Source organism: Bombus bifarius, unplaced genomic scaffold (genome assembly GCF_011952205.1).
Source record: "Bombus bifarius isolate JDL3187 unplaced genomic scaffold, Bbif_JDL3187 scf7180000008045, whole genome shotgun sequence".
NCBI classification, from domain to species: domain Eukaryota; kingdom Metazoa; phylum Arthropoda; class Insecta; order Hymenoptera; family Apidae; genus Bombus; species Bombus bifarius.
This window is the reverse complement of record NW_022884411.1, coordinates 263,469-281,715: the sequence shown is the minus strand read 5'-3', so window position 1 is coordinate 281,715 and position 18,247 is coordinate 263,469. Positions and strand designations below refer to the sequence as shown.

The following is an 18,247-nucleotide window of genomic DNA, read 5'->3' as shown; positions in this document are numbered from 1 at the left end:
GTGACCGACAGATCTTTGCACGATCGTCGAAACGTGGATTCGTCCATGACGAGGATACGTCCTGTTGATCCTGTTAATGGTATCTCGACGTGACACCTGGCAACTCGTAGGGACACGTTCGAATGCAAGTTGATCGAAGGAAGAGAAGAAACCGAAAAAGTGGCGCGATCGGTGATATGTTCGGTAATGCGCGTACCAACGTGCGAATATACGTAACGGATAGTTGACGCAAAAGTCCGTTACCCTCAGTGGTATTTGATGCTTGGCCGACGTGCGCGTGTTCATACTGGAGATCGAGAAAGTGTGTAGCGGCGATTTAAAGTTAGACGAGCGTTATCTTTTGCTTGGACGATTATGCTATCCTCTTGTGAAAAGATTGTAGAAAGAAATGTCGAAGAGAAATCACTTGGTGTGAAAGATCGAGCGATGAACTAGAACGCAAAGAAGACGATAGGAATTCTGGTTGGCCGCGAACGAAGAAGGAATCGGAGGACGTGCGCTCTCGTGGAAGTGGAAGAGAAGCGCGCCAAGTGGAAGGAGCAACGGTGGCGAAACAGGAGCGAAAGAGAGAAAATATCTCGGAGATGAAAATCGGTGGATCGCGGTTCTCTAGGGAGTCGACTAAAAGGTAGTAAGAGGAGGCCAGTCCGGATAGGAGTAGCGAGAACTAGATCGTAGTCGGTTCCTTCGGGCTGTCTAGGTCGTCGTGGCAACGAGAACGAAGGAAAAGAGGACGACCACGTGTAACCGGGTCGCGGTCGTGGAAAAATCGAGCGTGTTACGGTGATTCGGTAGAAGGATGACGACAACCACCGGAAGATACGGTGCTATGGAAATGAGACATTCCAGGAGCGAGGATTTACTCGGTGTGATCTCCGGCTCGCGATCTCCGAGTCCAAACGTGCCTCTACCTAGTACCGCTTCTGAAGACGACCTTATTGCGGCCAGCGCCCTCCACGAGGCCACTGACTCCACCATAAAACCACCGTGTCCCTTGTTGTCCTCGAGGGTTGCCAGACCGGCGGGTTTTCCAGCGGATCGTATCGATCCAGAGGATTCCATCCGAGACATCGTCACTGAAAATGATCTCTACAGGTTCGTACACGTTTCTCATTTTCTTCCTTCGATCCTTTATTCTGTGCAATTAGATCGGGTAAGGTTGCTGGTCGCTATCGTGCGTGACAATTTATATTAATGCAGAGCTAGCTTCCTGCTAGAACATTCTTTGTTTCGTTTACGTAACTTAAAATAAAAAGAAACGTTTCAGAATGATTCGATCGATAGTCGACGAGGCAACTTCTTTCCGAGGTTCCTTCCCAAGCAAATTTTTCTTTGAACACTTTCTGTACTTTGATATCGCTTTTCTCGCCGGTGCGGTGTTTGCACATTCTTTTCTTTTTTTTTTCATCAGTCGATACTTCTATGCCACATGTATTGATACGTTTCGTGAACATCGATCTCTCGACTTTACCTATTGACGTACCACGCTGTATATTTAAGTCAATGATATCACCGATTTTTATCTTTAAGCTATTGGTTTTTGTCGAAAGTCGTAAATAAATTGTCCGATATCGAACGCATGTTTTTAGCTTGCTATCTTTTCCTGAAACGAGTCGCTTCGATTCCTACTTTCGTCGACCGAAAGATAGAGGTCGTGTACGAGCGAATACTCGAACCGTATAATAAGCGCACCGATAAAAGCGATCGAAATGGAAGAAACCAAAGATTCCAATGAAATACTCGTGTACCGGCTTCTCGATAATTTACGACCCGAGGAGCTCGTTTCGAAGCTGATATTACTAGATTTGCAAGTGCCGCGGGCGCGAGATCCGGGACTACGGGATATGTATGTTAACTATAAACGTAGACGAGCTTTACGAGATTTCCTATGCTTCGCAACGATGCCTAAAACATTAAATGCGTAACATCCGTATTCGTGTTAACGCCGATGTTCGACCCCAGCAGACTATAAAATTATTGCTCTGTTTATCGGTAGACAAGAGAGAGTTTAAAACTTGAAAAAAGTGATGTAGCTGCGCGATTCAATTTCTTTTTCGATAATTAATCGCACAGATTTCTATATCGTTAGTAATTTTCCACTACCCGTAATTAATACGCTTTTGTCGAATTCTCGAAACACGGGATTACCGATTTAATTTGGTTGAATATTTTCGATTTCAATCTACGCGATTTGGAAGAATTAGTTAAGGCAAGATTAAGACGAGTTAAAGCGGTTAGATGTTTTTACGACAGAAACGATTAAAGCATATCTCTTCGCGAATAATCAAAATACTTAGAAACGTTCTCGAGAATTTTGCGAACGTGCTTTTACGAAAGGCAGCGACGACGAATTTGTTCGATTTATCACGAACAGCATAAATCTTAAATCGTCGATCGGAACGCGTACACGTAAATGCGCGCGGAAGAGGAAAGATCGTTTCCGGTTCGCATCGTCGCGTCGCGTCGCGTCACGTTGTGTTATGTCGCATGTAGTTCGATTTAGTCGATGACGTCGAATCATTGACAAACTATTCGAGCTATCTGATTCGTAGACGCGCGCACGCAGCAGACACGCAACGTGTTTAAAAACGGAAAGCGAGGAGCGTTTCATTTTTAATGAAGAAGGAGCGGCTTCCGTAGAATAGCGCGAGACGGTCTCAATGAAAACAGCTTCGAAGGAAATTACGAACGACTCCGAAGTGGAGCCAGCGGGCGTCCACTTAAAACGCGATTTAATCAATGCAATTAATCAGCTCGCCTCGGTTTCAACAACTTCAGTAATTTTGTCTGTAATTAGAGAGATAGCTGCGCTTCTTTTACCCTCGTTACTTATAAGACAAACTGCGATGATTAATCATAAGCGCGAGCACGAATTCTTTTTTTCTTTTCCGTTAGGTATTTCTTTTTTTATCGCTCGGAAAGAAATTTATTCTCCCGAAAGATGCTTGGAAACAGATACCGAATATTTCACGCGCAATGCACGTTCAATGGTAAAAATACGAATCGTGAATAGGTTAAAAATAACTTTCATTTTTGGCAACACGACGCCCCATGCTAACCTCCTATCACAGTCGTCATTTGTATATGCTACAGAATATATATTCACGCATTAAGCGATTCGCATACGTACTAAAACAGTACTGTCAGCCATTATGATTTGAAACTTTGGCACTCATCGATATCTGGTCGATGATATAACCTCTTAAATAACGATACAATTTTAATAATGATATTAACGTGTAATATCGCATAAAATTCACACGTATTTTCATTAGAGAGCTGTCAGCCATTATGATTTTAAACTTTGGCATGTCTCATCGATATTTGGTCGATGACCTAACCTCTTAAATAACGATACAATTTTAATAGCGACATGAACGTGTAATATCGCATAAAATTCACACGTATTTTTATTAGAGAGGCTTCCTCATTGAGTTGACAATATTGAAGGAAAAAGCACGAGTTCCAGTTCTACCGGTATCGTTTCGATCAACTAAATATATGTAGGTATCGGAATCGACGATCAACGAGTTCTCCGATGCGTAACCGTTGACTCGTGCCCCTCCGATGTCGAGCGCCATCGGTTGGCTCTTCAGGCATTGTGCAGAAAAGAACAGAGCTAAAGATAGCGATATATTTGAGAGCAGTTTCTCCGTCTTCGTTATCCTTCCATTGTGTATCATCCACGTCAACCGAAATACATACGTACGTACGTATTACAATAAAAATAGGATCGAGTCCCGGAGAAACGAATAAAGTAAAAGCATTCGCTTTCTAATTCCATTTTCTTCGAGCTTTTGCAAACCCGTTTTTCTCCATCTCTTCGATTTCCCATCGATGAAACGATTGCGTCATTATATTGTAAATGTACCAATTAAGATATATAAGTCACAGCGACCAATTTAAGAAATTGGTCTGTGGTCTGCAAAGGGGTAACCTTGTCACTTGCGAAATAAAGAAACGCGGTGTGAGGTTATCTTTATTTAGATTTTCGAGATATCCAACGGCGATCGTTATATACAGGCGAATTGCTTGGAAACTTTGCTCGTTAACTTCGAGATTAACGAAAAGAAGCATTGGAATCCGGTTTCTTCTTTTTTTCTTTCTTTTTTTTTTTGGCAAGATTTATTGATATCACGGTATTTACTTGTTTATTCGTGAAAAAAACGTGGCTAGCTAACTACTATGTACGTGGTTATTTAATTCGTTGCAGAATAGGTACATACCGTGAAAATGTACTGTACCATTTAGAGTTTAGTGTATTTTAAAGGAACGAGGCTAGCTTCTAGGTCTTGGCGGGTAACGGTCGGAAAATAATTCCGCCTTGCTGTTGTGTTTCTCTCGCTGAGTTGGCTAGCGTTAATACCAATTCCATATACATTTCTACGGTTAAATAATTAACCGTGCGTAGTTAAGCTGTTAAACCGCGGAGTTTGATCTAAAAAAATCCCATTCGCGTTGCGTAGTTAAAATCAAACAAGGACACACATCGAACGTAGGGCAAATGTCCCTATCATTAATTTTTGCGAACAAACGATCCAAACGGTGTTGAAAAAGGCATCGCTATTAAGAACTTAAAAATTGCCAAAAAATAATAAAGTACACGAATGGAGATACATTGGGGAAAATAATCAACTCAATTTAGAAAAAGCGATACATTGTACACAGCAGAGAATAATCAAATGATTTTTCATCTATAAAATACATAAAGGAAACATACCACTAAATGTCCTTACTTTTCACCGAAATTTTCAGTTCTTACAATAAGTGGTAATTTTTTCTTTCGCACGACGAGTATACACGTCAACCGCAACGAAATAAACTTGTGGATTGACGCGTATACACGTCGAACGCAGTTAACCGGCTGAGTTAGTCGTTCCACGTAGACGATTGGAATAGTTGCAATTAACAAATCGTTGGAAATTAAACGGCACGAATGTAGTTCGTTACAGAGCTGCATTTAGTGTCGTGTTCCATGGTTTGTCATTTATTTATTAATTCCATTTTTATATTTTATTTTTATCGATAAACGGGAAGTACGAATTACTCGAGAACGAATCTTTCGACAAATCTTTTTACCAATGTCGTGACGATAGTACGATGTTTCGTTCTGCTTGCTTCATAAACAAATTTCACCAGAGTTCCCGAAAAGACGCGTTTCTTCGCTTTCTTTCGCTAACGCACATCGCGAAGTAGAGTAGATATTCGATCTCCTAGCAAAAAACACACACCGCTCGGGGCAAAAAACGACAAGAAACGAGCATAACACGCCCTTTTGTGGTTGCTGCGCCATTTTTGGTCGCGACGATACACATCGTCGTTAACCCTTTCACTGGAATACTTGGCTTAGAAAGTCGCTGGAAAATCGTTATTATGCAAACTGTTCGAAGCGCTGCTCGTGATAAACGGTAGTCTAATTCGTACGCCAATTTCTCCATCGACGAACGACCCGATTTACGAGCGACGCAAGTCGAACATTTTTTGTTGTCCCAGCTTTACCGGGTCGCTTCGCTTACTCTCGTGTTATGCAACACGCGTGTTCTCGCCAACAATACGTGCAGTTTCCCTTGTCGGCCGAATGTCGCCACGCGAATACGCGTCCAGATTTCTCGCTTCTTTTTGTGAGCTGCGTATCGACGAAAGTTTCCATTTGAATAGACGTGTGGCACATCGGGCTGTGAGCCAAATTTGCAATTGTATGGCAGCCTCTGGTCGCAAGATGTATCGAGATCCTAAATTAAAACCTCGTGTAATATCCATCGATGGACGAGACAGAGACTCGTACAGCGAGCAGTGTTCTTTGTAATGGCCACTGATCTTTTCGATAAGAACTGAACCGAGATTTGCTGTGTCACTGCGACGAGAGAAGGAAAAGAGAGAAGAATAGAAAAGGAAGGGAAAGTGCGTTTCGTCCGGAACAGTTAAGCGAATGCTTTCCAGAATTATGTTTTTCCACGTGTATCTCTGTGTTGGTACTCGTAGAAAAGTCGCCATGTATTTCGTGGGTTGCTCGTTTCTAATATTCCCTTAATATTAACACATTGTTGACCGGTCACGAGTTTACTCGTGTTTTCATGGCCAAACGTTATGTTTCATGGCCGAGCGTAAACTCGCGATGCGCTTTTTTTTCGCATCAGCGTCAGACCACGTCTTAGAAACAATAGTCACTGGCAGAGAAACAAAACCGACTATAGCGTGTAGAGTATGCTCTTCAAAATGAAAACGCAGCGAAACTAGATATATTTGCGAAAGCTGTTATGTACCATTACACGTAGGTGATTGTTACACTGTTTATCATACGAAAAAGAAATATTAAAAGTTGAATAATAAATAAAATTTATATTGTTTTACTTCCACATCTAATTACGAAATAACAGACAGTGACATAATTCTCAGTAAAATTGCCGGTCAACAATGTGTTAAGGCATTAAATAGATGGTTACGACATTTGCAGTAATTAATGCGCAGAGCGTGCGGTTCAAAACCTGAAATCTGTAAAAATTCTGCTAATCGAGTATGCGAAGGTACGCGGGAAAATATTTTTGCAACCTGGTGGCATTTCAAGTTAACACGTCGAATAGCATGAGGGTCACCGGTCATCTCAGTGAGATAAATTCATTAATGATGATTGTAATGATTACCGTAACATATCTTTTGTATGTAATACAGGATGGTTGGTAACTGGTGTTACAAGCGGAAGGAGGTGATTCTACGCGAAAAAAGAAGTCGAAAATATAGAATAACAATTTTTCGTTTGAGGCTTTGTTTTCGAGAAAATCGACTTTGAATTTTCGCTCGGTACGCGTGCAATTTATCGCGTCTCGCTGTAACGGATCTCACTGTAGATCGTTGTCTCGATGGAAAAATTAAAAAAAAAATTTTATTCTATATGTCGGAGAAGAGTCAGGAACAGGGTTGTGAGCGTTTGATAGACCTCCCTTGGAGTTGGCCATTGTTGTGTGATAACGAAGATACGGCCTGATGCTACGAGTATGGACACTACCGATTCGACAATCAACAGCGGTGGTTGGGCACTTGCGATGTTAGTGACGTTGGTCTTAGGTTCCATGACGAATCCACGGTCAACGGGATGAAAGATACACTTGCTCTGCCTCAAACTCACTGATCGTCAGGTGCTGCTCCCTTCGTCGGTAGGATCTCAAGAAGGAAGGAATTTTCGTCCCAATGATGCCACAGAGGAAAACTATGATGGGGTTTGTCTAAGGACACGAGATCATCGGATCATCGGGTATAGCCCTCGTTCCGAAAGTAAGGGAAATTGACGTCGCTGTAAATTTGTCAGTTTGGGACAAAGACTGTCTGTCCGTTTGGAAAATCTTAATTGCCGGAAAGATCCAGGTTTTATAGCAGGTCCTCGGGCTAACTGGACTTGTGCTGTGTACGTGCCTCAACATCAGGTATTCATTGTCCGAAGGAACCGTTGGAATGTTTTACTGTCAAGTACCTCTATTGGTATTTCTTTTAACGAGGGTCATACTATAATTCCACACCTTTGTTAGGCGAAGCGTTGACCGCGGCTACGTTCGGCGACTGATGGTCGCCTTGAGCCCAAGTTTATTATCATAAATCGCAAACAAGTACAATTGGGCAGGACGACGGCAAATTACGGCTGTAAACTTTAATTACGATTTTACGGATTTTCACGAAGTTCCAGAGGGACGGCTCCGGTGTCTTTTCATCTCCGACATATATTTTCGACTTCTTTTTTCGCGTAGAATCACCCCCTTTCAGCTTGTACCACCAGTTACCAACCAACCTGTATTTCAACATAGTCAAACCTTGTAAAACTGGCGTCACATTCAACGTGTTAAACATCCGTCATCGTAAGGTTCACAGAAAAACGTATCACGATCGGTATATTTCAGAAGAATTTTATTTAATTTTTACGCCTATGGTCGTTACAAGCGCTGAGGTGTCTTGAACTGTGTGCCAACTGATCCTTGGCCTTTAACCAGTTAGCTGTTGCGACCTCTTTGAAAAGTTTTTTTTTTTTTATTTATTTATTTACATTTTACAATTTGCCCAGTAGGACACTCGGTAAAATATTATAGCTTAGTGGTATAATAATATAACATGTGGATGGCTACCCCCAGTGGGATACCATCTTCGAATTTGATTGATTTATTTCTTTAGTGTGGTGAGTGTTTGTATGTTAGGTTATGTCCTTTGTGAGATCTGTTGGGTGTTTCCTTTTTAATCTTCTCTTTATGTTTGATGCGCCGACTGTTTCCGCTGCCAGCCGGTTCGGGTGCGTTGCTATTCTTTCTCTGTACCTTCTCGCACTTCTGTTAATCTCCTCCTTGACCGTTCATATTCCCAGGTCTTTCCGAATGTCCTCGTTTCTAACGTACCATGGCGCGTTTGCTATTGTTCTGAGTATTTTAGATTGCATTGCCTCTATTTTGGTTATATGGCTCATTGCTGCTGTTCCCCATAGTGCTATTCCGTATGTTCTTTGAAAAGTGTGTACCTAAAATGTATGGGGAAAGGTAAGCGATGACGAGTATACTCGTCGAACACAGTGTGACTGTTATAATATTTTTTTTTTATTTTATTTATTTGTTGAAATTACAATCAATGCTCGCGTTGAGAATTTTCAGTAATTTTTCTGGCGTGGCGCAGTGACATGGCTGTTTATTTACAATAAGTTAATACTTATTACAGATAGGTATAATTTATAAGTATTATAAGTAAGTGCATATGCTTAATTTGGATAACTAAATGAATCTAGCGTTTAGGTCTAGCGGGTAGTGCCTCTTCAGCCTGCGAATCTGGTCCGTCGTGTCAAGTAGTCCAGTGATTAGGGGGTTTCGGTGTTTGTTGACTCTTTTGCTATATCTGTCGCTGTATTTTGCTATTTCCTCTTTGACTGTGGGTATCTTGAGGTCGCGATGGATGGTTTCGTTGGTAACATACCAAGGTGCGTCTATTAAGGATCTTAGCGTTTTCGATTGGAAGCGTTGTAGTATTTCGATGTTGGAGTTACTTGCTGTTCCCCATAGTTGGATTCCGTAGGTCCAGACAGGTTTTATTACGATCTTGTAGAGGGTAATTTTATTCTGTATGTTTAGTTTGGAGGCAATAGAGTTTTTTTAGTTTGTCCTTTAGTTGCTTCGTTTTATCTGAGATGTTTCTTCCACGTTAGTCTCCTGTCCAGGGTCATGCCCAGGTATCGGACTGAGTCCCTGCTAGGACTGTTATAATATGGAATTAAATTGTAACGAAATGACTGTTTTATTTTTTCATTTTATTATCGACAGGGCTCGTCATCAACACGAAATATCGTCATTTCTTCGTGACGAGTATACTCGTCGAAGATGGCTGACTGGTTAATACTACGGTCCACGCGACTTAAGCTCAGAGAGGGTTAAATCCGGCAACATATTGACGATACAAATGTTTTCGCATAATGCGATTAGGAACGATATTTGAAAGAAAGTAAACAACTTGGAAACAATTTTCCTTCGATGTTCCATAAACAAAATATCGATTAGACGGAAAAACACAACTTTTTCTTACATTTCGTTTTACGTCCCAGAAACTGTCTGTAAGACTGCAGAAGTTTCAGTAGAAAGTTATGGCTAATAAAGTTTATTATCTGTAAAATGAGACCTGTTACGTTATGATAAGCATAATCGTTAGCTTGTAAATTAGCAACAAACGCGAAGAAATCCTTTTTTCTCCAATCGTTTACAACTTTAATCAAAATTGTCGATACAATGGTATGATCGTACGATCTCACACTTTAAATAATGTTCAACAATGAAACAGATGATACCAATCGTTTCCTTTATTTTTATACTTTTTCCATGAGTCACAATTTTTAGTTTCGTAAATATTTTTCCGATCAAAAAAGACCCACATGTAACGCAAACAATAAACTGTAAACAGACCTATTTCATTTCTTAATGTTTAATAGTTTAGAGAAACGCTTTTTTTTTTAAATTGACTGCAGCAATCGGTAGAACAAGTTCCACTACGATATAGTGAAAAATGCAAAAGTTGTATTTTACCATTTGAGTGACAATATTTTTGTTTACTTATATATCAAACTATAGGTCTTCCTATATAGCGTGTAGACTCGGAGAATAAAAGAAATAAACTTTTTATTGCAAATAACAAATTTTCCGTTTGTCTTAGTATGAGTAGTACTCGTTTGTCACAGAGCCTCGACGGTTTGTGCGACTGTACGATTGCATCATTGTACCACAAATCTAACCGGAGCTTTACGACTGAGAGAAAATGGACTTCTTCGCGCTTTTTACTAATTTCCAACCTAACGATTGAGCTTATAATAACGTAGCAGGTCGCATTTTACAGATAATAAGTTTTATTAACTTTCCACCGAAACTTTTTCACCTATGACAAATAGTTTCCAAGACATAAAACGAAATGTAAGAAAGATTGGTGTATTTCTCGTTTATGAAAAATGTCGTTTATTTTGTACTGCGTATCGTTCTGAATCATATGATACAAAAACACTTCTACTATCAATTTGTCTCTGAAAAAATATGCATTCGACCAGACTACTATTTACTACTACTACTACTGCTACTATATTTCTGCGGCCATCGTGGACTATTTTGTGGCCGGACGAAGGTTCACCAATAGTAACTTTCTCTAAAATCATTTCTACCAGGAACATTTTTCAGAATTCTCTTACAGTAGCTGAATTGTTACCTGCCGTTACTTAGCCACATCCGCGAATTTTGTTGGTTCTGGCTTAACAAAGAGCAACGAACGACCGTTCCACGATTCTACCAACGAAACCAAGAATCGTCGAAAACAATGTTCCCTCAGTGTGTGTTATCTTTGATATTTGATATTCGAACTTTCGACCAAATGGACGACTATCGTCAACGATCGAATCGTCTTGCCGAATATCCTGGAAACTGACGTATAGTTCAGCTGCTGAAGTGAATCTGACTCGGTTCAGCAGCTGAATCTGAACTTTTGTCCTCCGCTCGGTATATCCTTCGAAGGTGTGCGAGTTCGAAAGGCAGAACCGAAGATAATCGGTGGCTCGTATTGCGATCGGTACCTTCGACACCTGGCTAGAATTACATTGCGATATTTCAGTTTCACAGGACGCTGGAGATTCGGTCCGGAAAGGCGTGACGGGCGGATTCTTGAAGAGCAGAGTAGAGACTGGCTGCGGGCTGGTTGGCAGGCAACCCGGAAGACAGGCAAAGATCGTTGTTGGATCTCGAAGCGGGAGCACCGCGCGTCTCGAGCAATCGTGAAAGCGAAAGTCTCGGAGAGAATGGACGAGCCGTTACACGGCAGTGCGAGTGTCAGTGAGTGAAGATAAAAAGAACCGGAGAGAGGAAGTTTCGGTGGAGGGCAACAGATTCGCAGCGATCAATAAGAAGAGGGAACGAGAGAGAGAGAAAGAGAGAGAGAGAGAGAGAAATCGATTGGCGAAGCAACTGCAAGCAGCTTGCAACCGACGAGCGCATCGGGTCGCATCAGACCCGACCGGGCCACGCCATGACCGAAAGGTCGGCTTCCTGCTCGCTAGCTTCTCGATGTCGCGGCGAATATCGCTCGTTACACGTGCAGCCTTCGCGTGGGACCTGAGCACGCTTCCGGTTTCCAAACGGCAGATCTCTAACGAGAGATCTCGTCGACGACGAACTCAATCCGCTGCGGTTGATAGGCCAATAAGATTGTTGCGCATTCGGTGATACTGAAACGAGGCTGTCTGTCTCGGAATCATTGTTCTGCCTGTGAATTATGTCGGCTTTTAATCGCCATTCGAATCTTCGTCCACGACAATGATAGAATCAGACTTGCTGGGTGAAACGTCTGAAATGTAGAGTTTCGTTTGATACGAATAAATGGGAATAAAATCGCGGACAGATGTCAGGCGATTGTATCGTACGACTAGCATTCTTCCACGAAATTTTTCTGTCTTCTTCCATTTGTTTAAACTTACTTTCACTCGCATCATTGTTCTCGGAAAATGATGAAAAATCAGCTACTCGAGATAGTAAATATTTAATATACTATCTGCTTTCAGGTTCGTGCTGTTCAAGCGTCACTATGATAAATATGTTGCTTTGGCGGCGAAATATGAGGAAGCCAAAGGTACCGCCTACTACTTGGAAGAACGTTATCACGAGGTGAAGGTAAGCGTTTTTAATTAATCGAACCTTGTCAAATGCAGATTCAGCCGATGATAAACGATAGGAATCGTTGGTGTTATTGTAATTCGAAAAATAGACAAATTTGCTGTTCCACACGGTACGATCGTAAATGGATGTAACGGAAAACGATATATATCTAGGTCGGTTTATTGGAGTAGTCGGCGAATCTAGTAAAAATATAACGCGTAGCACATTAAATATCGGATACGCGGAACTGGTAACCAATGAAACGTAACGAAGCCAAAGAAACGCCGTCGATGGTTTTCTCTATCGCGTAAAGAACGTACGCAGCATAATATACGTCAGAGTTTCGTAGATTCGATCCGAGATCGCGCTACTTATCTCAATCTCGACAATTACGGAACTCTAGAAAAATCTACTGTAACCTTCGTTTTTTCCTAATACTGTAGTAATCTATATCTCGATGAGAATAAAAATGGTTTCGCACGATAGCGGGCTGCTATCGAGACTTGAGCTTTGAAAGCCTCTGGGATAAGCAACACGTACGTATAATTAATTCTCGAGACGGTTGCAACAAAGATCAGAGTCCTTCCGCGATCTTGTTAGTCTGTGCTCGATGGTATCTGTGGCCCCAGGCAGCTTGTACCGCGAGTGAAATCAACTTGCTCTCGCCTGTTGCAATATTATCCGTAAAAATGCGCGAGAGAAAACGGTCTTCTTGTACTACGCAGCTTATTTAGTATTTGCAAAAATGTATCGATAGATGTCACTGTCGTCGTTCGCCGGATGAGAAACATTTCGAGCGAGTTCCTGCGTTCATAAAAATTCTGCTTCCCAATGAATATCTTGGTCCGCGATGACTGTTCAAGCTCCTTTTCTTTCTCTTTTTCTTTTCTTCTTTTTTCTGTCTTTGGGACGGTCGAATATTCCTGACAAAAAAAGTTCTTGCGTGTGATTGTCGTGATCTGAAAAAACCGTACGCGGTACAGCTCGACGCGTTCCATTCTTTACACGTTCTCAATCCTGTTTGAATAGCCCCGATGCCAGTCAGGCAGTCACTGTAACCGTAGACATTGACAGACAGGATTTCCCATGTCGAGTGTCCGTTTGGCGTTCGTTTATGGCTCTCGCACGCTCTTTGAACTTTTCGAAGAAATTTGACGGCAGCTCTGTGACGAAACCTTCTCGCGGGAACAATGGGGGAACGGAAGGGGGACGTTCCATCTTCGTGCGTACAGTGTTTTATCTAATCACGTGCTCCGGATTCGCGTTCCTCGAAATATCGACATGCAATTAACCGTCGCCTACAACTTTAACTGGCACGCCAAGGTTTAATTCGACTGTCGAGATTTGACCTCGATCGAAGGAAAAATAAGCGGAATGTAGGCTTCGTCCGACTAAATATGTACCTGCGATTAAATCGTTTCTAGAAGAAGTTACGAAGAAACGATAAACTGAACCAGCGTAGCGTGATTTTTCCGTGACCGGTTGTAGAATCCAACCAGTCTGTAATATCGGGCAGGAAACAAAGATAGGAAAGAAAGTAAAAGGAAGAGACGAATCCGCGAAGCCTTTGGAGAAAAGAGGTCTAGGAAAGAGCGGAGGCGTCGTGTCATGTCTATAGACGCAGAGCAGGATAGCCGGAGGAAGGCCGTGTAAGTAGTACTTAGGTCGATTTCACCCGTGGGCACTGGTTTCCCCTTGGCCTTCTAGTGGATGCGCGTCAACTTGTACGTCTGCTTATGCACTGGCCGCCAGAGAAAATTGACCGTGGTAAACCGTACAGTGGCAAAACCGCGGAGACAAAGCCGAGCAACGACGAGCGAATGGCAAAAAGTTCATCGTGGAGAAGAAACGGTTACATTTCGTTACTCCGCTTTTCCCTCTGCGGTTTCGTATCTTGTCTTTCAACTCGTTCCTGCAGCGCCCCTCGTCTTCCTTCCTCTTGACTTTCTTCGCTTTCTTTCCAGCCTGTTTTTTCCGTAGCCTCTCTTTTCGTACCTTTCCTCGTTTAGTTTCGTTGCAGTAGAAGCCGCGAAACGGCCTGCCCCGAGCTGAGCTGGCTCGTACTACCGTTCATCAACCTCGTACCATCGACAGTCTAGTTTGGCCGCCTAAGCTGACCTACAATGTGGCATCTAGCGCGATGCTAGATGCGACTCAGCCGTAGGAGGGAGGTGCGGCCGAGGCGGCGTTATCGGCCGGATCACGTCATACCGCCGGCTCAGTTACCGATCTTCCACTCGGCTCGACCAGCAACGTCGAAACGTTCAATGACGAACTGGTCGTTCGTATGCGAAGCAACACGGAGAATCGATGATTTACGATTTAGTCGCACTTACGCAATCGGCCAAACGGCGAGAATAGATTTGCCACGCGTAGCAACGCAACGTAACGCATAGTCTAAGTACCGTGTTCGATCTATAAATAGCGTTTCTGTCGATGGTACCCTTGATACACGAACGTCATTTCGGTCGTATTTTAGCGGTAAACACGTCTTATCGAACTAATGTACGCTTTCAATATCCGTACGTCCTACCTCGAGCACGGTAGATTCGAATCTGGAGCTGCAAAATTGGTTCCGTAATAAATACCGATGATGTTTGCATGTAGCCGTTTGCAGGCGCAACAGAGGCATCCAAAAGCGACGACCGTGAAATTAGATGCAGTGCTGGAAGCATTCGGTTGCATTCTCTTTTTTAATTAGAATTATTATCTCCGTTAACGCTTGCCTGCGGACTCGTTCGCCTTATCGGTTGACAACCACTGCTACACGAATGTACCTCGTTCGTATTGTTCTCTAATCTATCTACGATAGTTGTACAGACTCGAAAACAATCGTGACTCAGTCGATAAAAAGATATAACTCGAAAGATAAGAGTTACCGAGATGACTTATCGAGTAAATATCAACGAATTTCTTGAACGAGCCGACCTTAATCAAAAGTTGAATTCGAGTTACTATTGAAACGAATTGGAAAGATCGGATTACGATAGAAACTCGTGTAATACAAAATTGTCCGGTTGTTTCAGGCTGAAAGGGACAAGTTAGAGGAGACTCGACGGTCGTTGGAGAAGCGACTGGAGGGTTGCGAAGCAGAACTGCGAGGCAAGGAGGACGAGCTGTTCCTGCAACTGGAACGAAGCCTTCGTCTGGAGGAAGAGGTGGAGAGAGCTAAAACCGAACGCGACAGTTGCATAGCTGCTAAGGATCGGCTGGAGAGGCAACGGGAAGTAGCTTTGCGCCGTCTGCAGATGCAACTGGCGCAAAACGAGATTACTAGGCAAACTCTTGAACGAGCTCGCCAGGACGTTGTCAAACAGGCTACTGTTATTCGTGCTGAACGTGATGCTCTTGAAAGAGAGGTAATGATAATTCGAGCAACAGCATCTGTTTCGATGAAGACAATCTATGCTATAATGTCATGTTGTGTATATTCTGTGTCTCTAGAATGAAGTTTTAAAAGAGAAGCTGCGTATAGAACAGGGAGAACTGGGAGAGGAAAGGCGTAGACGAGAGGAAGGTGTCGCAGCGCTGACTCGAGAAACGATTACATTGAGACACGCCGCGAGACATCTTCGTGCAGCGACTCTACACGCTACGTCTTGCCGCCGTCGACGACGGTGTTCCGTTTGTTTATACGCGAGGCGCACTTTTGCCGAGATCGATGATTATCGCGACGAGTAAGTGAATCGAACCTAGAAAAAACACGAGTATCTGTAAACAGACCAGCCCCGATAGTCGATAACGAAGAAAAGGCTTTTATCTTTACAATTATCTAATTTCCAAACGTTTCAGTGGAAATCTTTTCAAGTGCCTTCAAGCGCCGCTGCAGGATTTACGTACCTGGTTCCGACCTAGCACAACGTCCACGACATCGATGTCGCGTGGACAGAGGACCAGTTCACCGTTAGCCGATCGAGAAATAAGTTTTATCGACGATTCCAGCGTCGACAGTAGCCCCGGTGGAAGCAATGCTAGCAGCAGCAGTACCACAAGTAGTAACAGCGCGTCCGACGATGAAGCATATCCGAGTACTCTTGTTGCTGAAATATCGCTTTCATCGGCTAACTCGAGCGCTCCAGCTACGGCTAGAGCCTTTTCATCCGATTCAGGGTTCGTCTTGATATTTCACCAAGTTCGTGTACCTTCTAGTTACGTAAGAAATAGCGAAACATTATTCGCATTGAATTTTCTCGTTGTTCAGGTTTTCTTCGGAAATCGGAGATCGAAGATCACGATGTTATGAAAATGGAGGTAGTAGCACCAGCAGCAGCAGTGGCAAAAGCAGGAAAATTAGCGAGTCGCTTAGTTGCAGCGAACCGGACGAACAGAGCACGACAGGAATTAGTCGATCGAGGTGGACCTCCTCGTTTCGCAAGTTACTTGGACGAAAACCAAAGACCAAGCCCACGCCTGACCGTTCCTCGTGAAAAGGCCAAGACTGAGAAGCACGTTGTCGTGCTTCGAACACGTAGTGCGAAATCACCGTGAAATTTAGTGCTCCCTCCCTTTTTCAGCTCCGTCATTGATCTATCGAGATTGTTCGCTTGATCGGTAAAACATTCCAAACGAATTTGTTTAATATTAAAAAAACAATTCGATACTGCCAGCATATTGATAGTAATACAATCCTGGATTTCTTCCTAGTAATAACATCGAATTAAAGACCACAAATTTCGAATTATATCGATATAGAAACTTATCCTCGCAAATGATCATTACGGTCATTTTACTAGTAGTTCACTTTCTCATATCTAATATACCTTGGCTGAAGTTTCGGCTGTTAATACTCGTCACACTATGTAGGAATTGAAATTTCAACGATTATTATTGCGAACGATCGATCAAATTCAACTAAAGCGTACGATATTAGGCAAAAGAACTCTGTTTACGATTATTGGAGTTGGGTCTGAAATTTCTAGGCGTTTTGTTTTTTATTGGATTGTGAGTAAAATAACGTTATTATTTATGACGCATTGTAGCATCCTTACATTGTTATTGTTAGTGCGATTGTTGTTCTGCTAGTCAAAGAACGTATATATCGTAGACATAAATGTATATAAATATATGTATGCATAACATACGTATATCCAAATCGATCGATCGCAATGTTATTTCTTAGTTCGTAGAATTACAGATGTTCAAATCTGCAACTCACTTTAGTATCCAATGAAATTTTCAAGATGTTTGTAGCAAAACATCACTTGTGAAATTAAATATGTTTTTGTATACAATAATACATCAAAACCAAAAAGGCAATGTTCGCTTGGATAACGAGTTTCTTTTACGGGCTATTGTGTAACGTATACATGATAGGAACATTTGAATGAATTAGATTGGAATCGATAATACGTAAATGCATCCGATAATATATCATTAATAATCGATTATCAAACACGTAACAACTTCGTATTCAGGGTAACAACAAATTTCTCTTAGAAACTTCATTTTAATTATTAAACGAATAATTCAATAGCAACTATTACTGAATTTCTTCCTAAATTTTGCTTGTATGAAGTTATCACATATTCTATATATATTTTCTATATGCTATTTATGAATTTCAATTTATAGTTTTTTTATGAATTCACGGAATAAGTAAAATTAGATATCTGATTCATTGTTACGTTAATGCAAAAATCGTTGAAGTTTATGACGAATTAAAAAATGCTAATTCAATGGAAAAACAATAGATGAATCAGTGCTTCTCAGGAAGATATTTATAGCCAGTTTAAAGTTTTACTGTTTATCACACAAATTCTTAAAATTTTTGCATCAACTAACAAATCAATGATTTTAATTGATTTGACCATGTTTAAATTTTTACCAACGATAGATAAAGTCGTTTGTTAACCAAGAACGATTATATGTTAAATAAATATGAAACCAAAATAGAAAAATTTTAAGGATTATCTGTTTAATGAATTAACTGCAAACATATATTTTCTTGTGTATTTTTTCACTACCCGACTTTTTCTACAATCTTTTCCGTTTTTTACGAAATAAAAATACAAATTAGTAAACCGGAAAGCAGTACGTCTTTTTTTACCACGTTAATTAAAGTATCTCACTTATCATTCTGATAAAACTATAGATAACTTACGTATCTTTTG

The 18,247-nt window shown here is 41.6% G+C and overlaps 1 protein-coding gene across 4 annotated transcripts; it reads left to right on the top strand.

Annotated features, from left to right (window-relative positions):
- Positions 1-18,074, top strand: LOC117207721 (myosin-7B-like). Of its 4 annotated transcripts, none has more exons than XM_033448183.1 (6): positions 1-1,095; positions 12,044-12,152; positions 15,164-15,496; positions 15,582-15,814; positions 15,930-16,247; positions 16,339-18,074. In XM_033448183.1, the coding sequence occupies exons 1-6, from the start codon at positions 800-802 to the stop codon at positions 16,562-16,564; spliced, it is 1,515 nt and encodes a 504-aa protein (XP_033304074.1). In that variant the 5' UTR covers positions 1-799; the 3' UTR covers positions 16,565-18,074. The 4 variants fall into 4 exon arrangements, with proteins under 4 accessions (XP_033304074.1, XP_033304075.1, XP_033304078.1 ...); XM_033448184.1 differs by having other exon boundaries at positions 15,930-16,269; positions 16,339-16,516; XM_033448187.1 differs by lacking the exon at positions 1-1,095 and adding an exon at positions 11,114-11,522.
- Positions 18,075-18,247: the final 173 nt, after the last annotated feature.

Bases quoted from the DNA above. Each gene is read 5' to 3' on its own strand.
- LOC117207721 (XM_033448183.1), top strand. From the start codon at position 800: ATGACGACAACCACCGGAAGATACGGTGCTATGGAAATGAGACATTCC. The intron at 15,815-15,929 runs GTAAGTGAATCG...CAAACGTTTCAG, and splicing joins ATCGATGATTATCGCGACGA to TGGAAATCTTTTCAAGTGCC. The intron at 16,248-16,338 runs GTTCGTCTTGAT...CTCGTTGTTCAG, and splicing joins GCCTTTTCATCCGATTCAGG to GTTTTCTTCGGAAATCGGAG.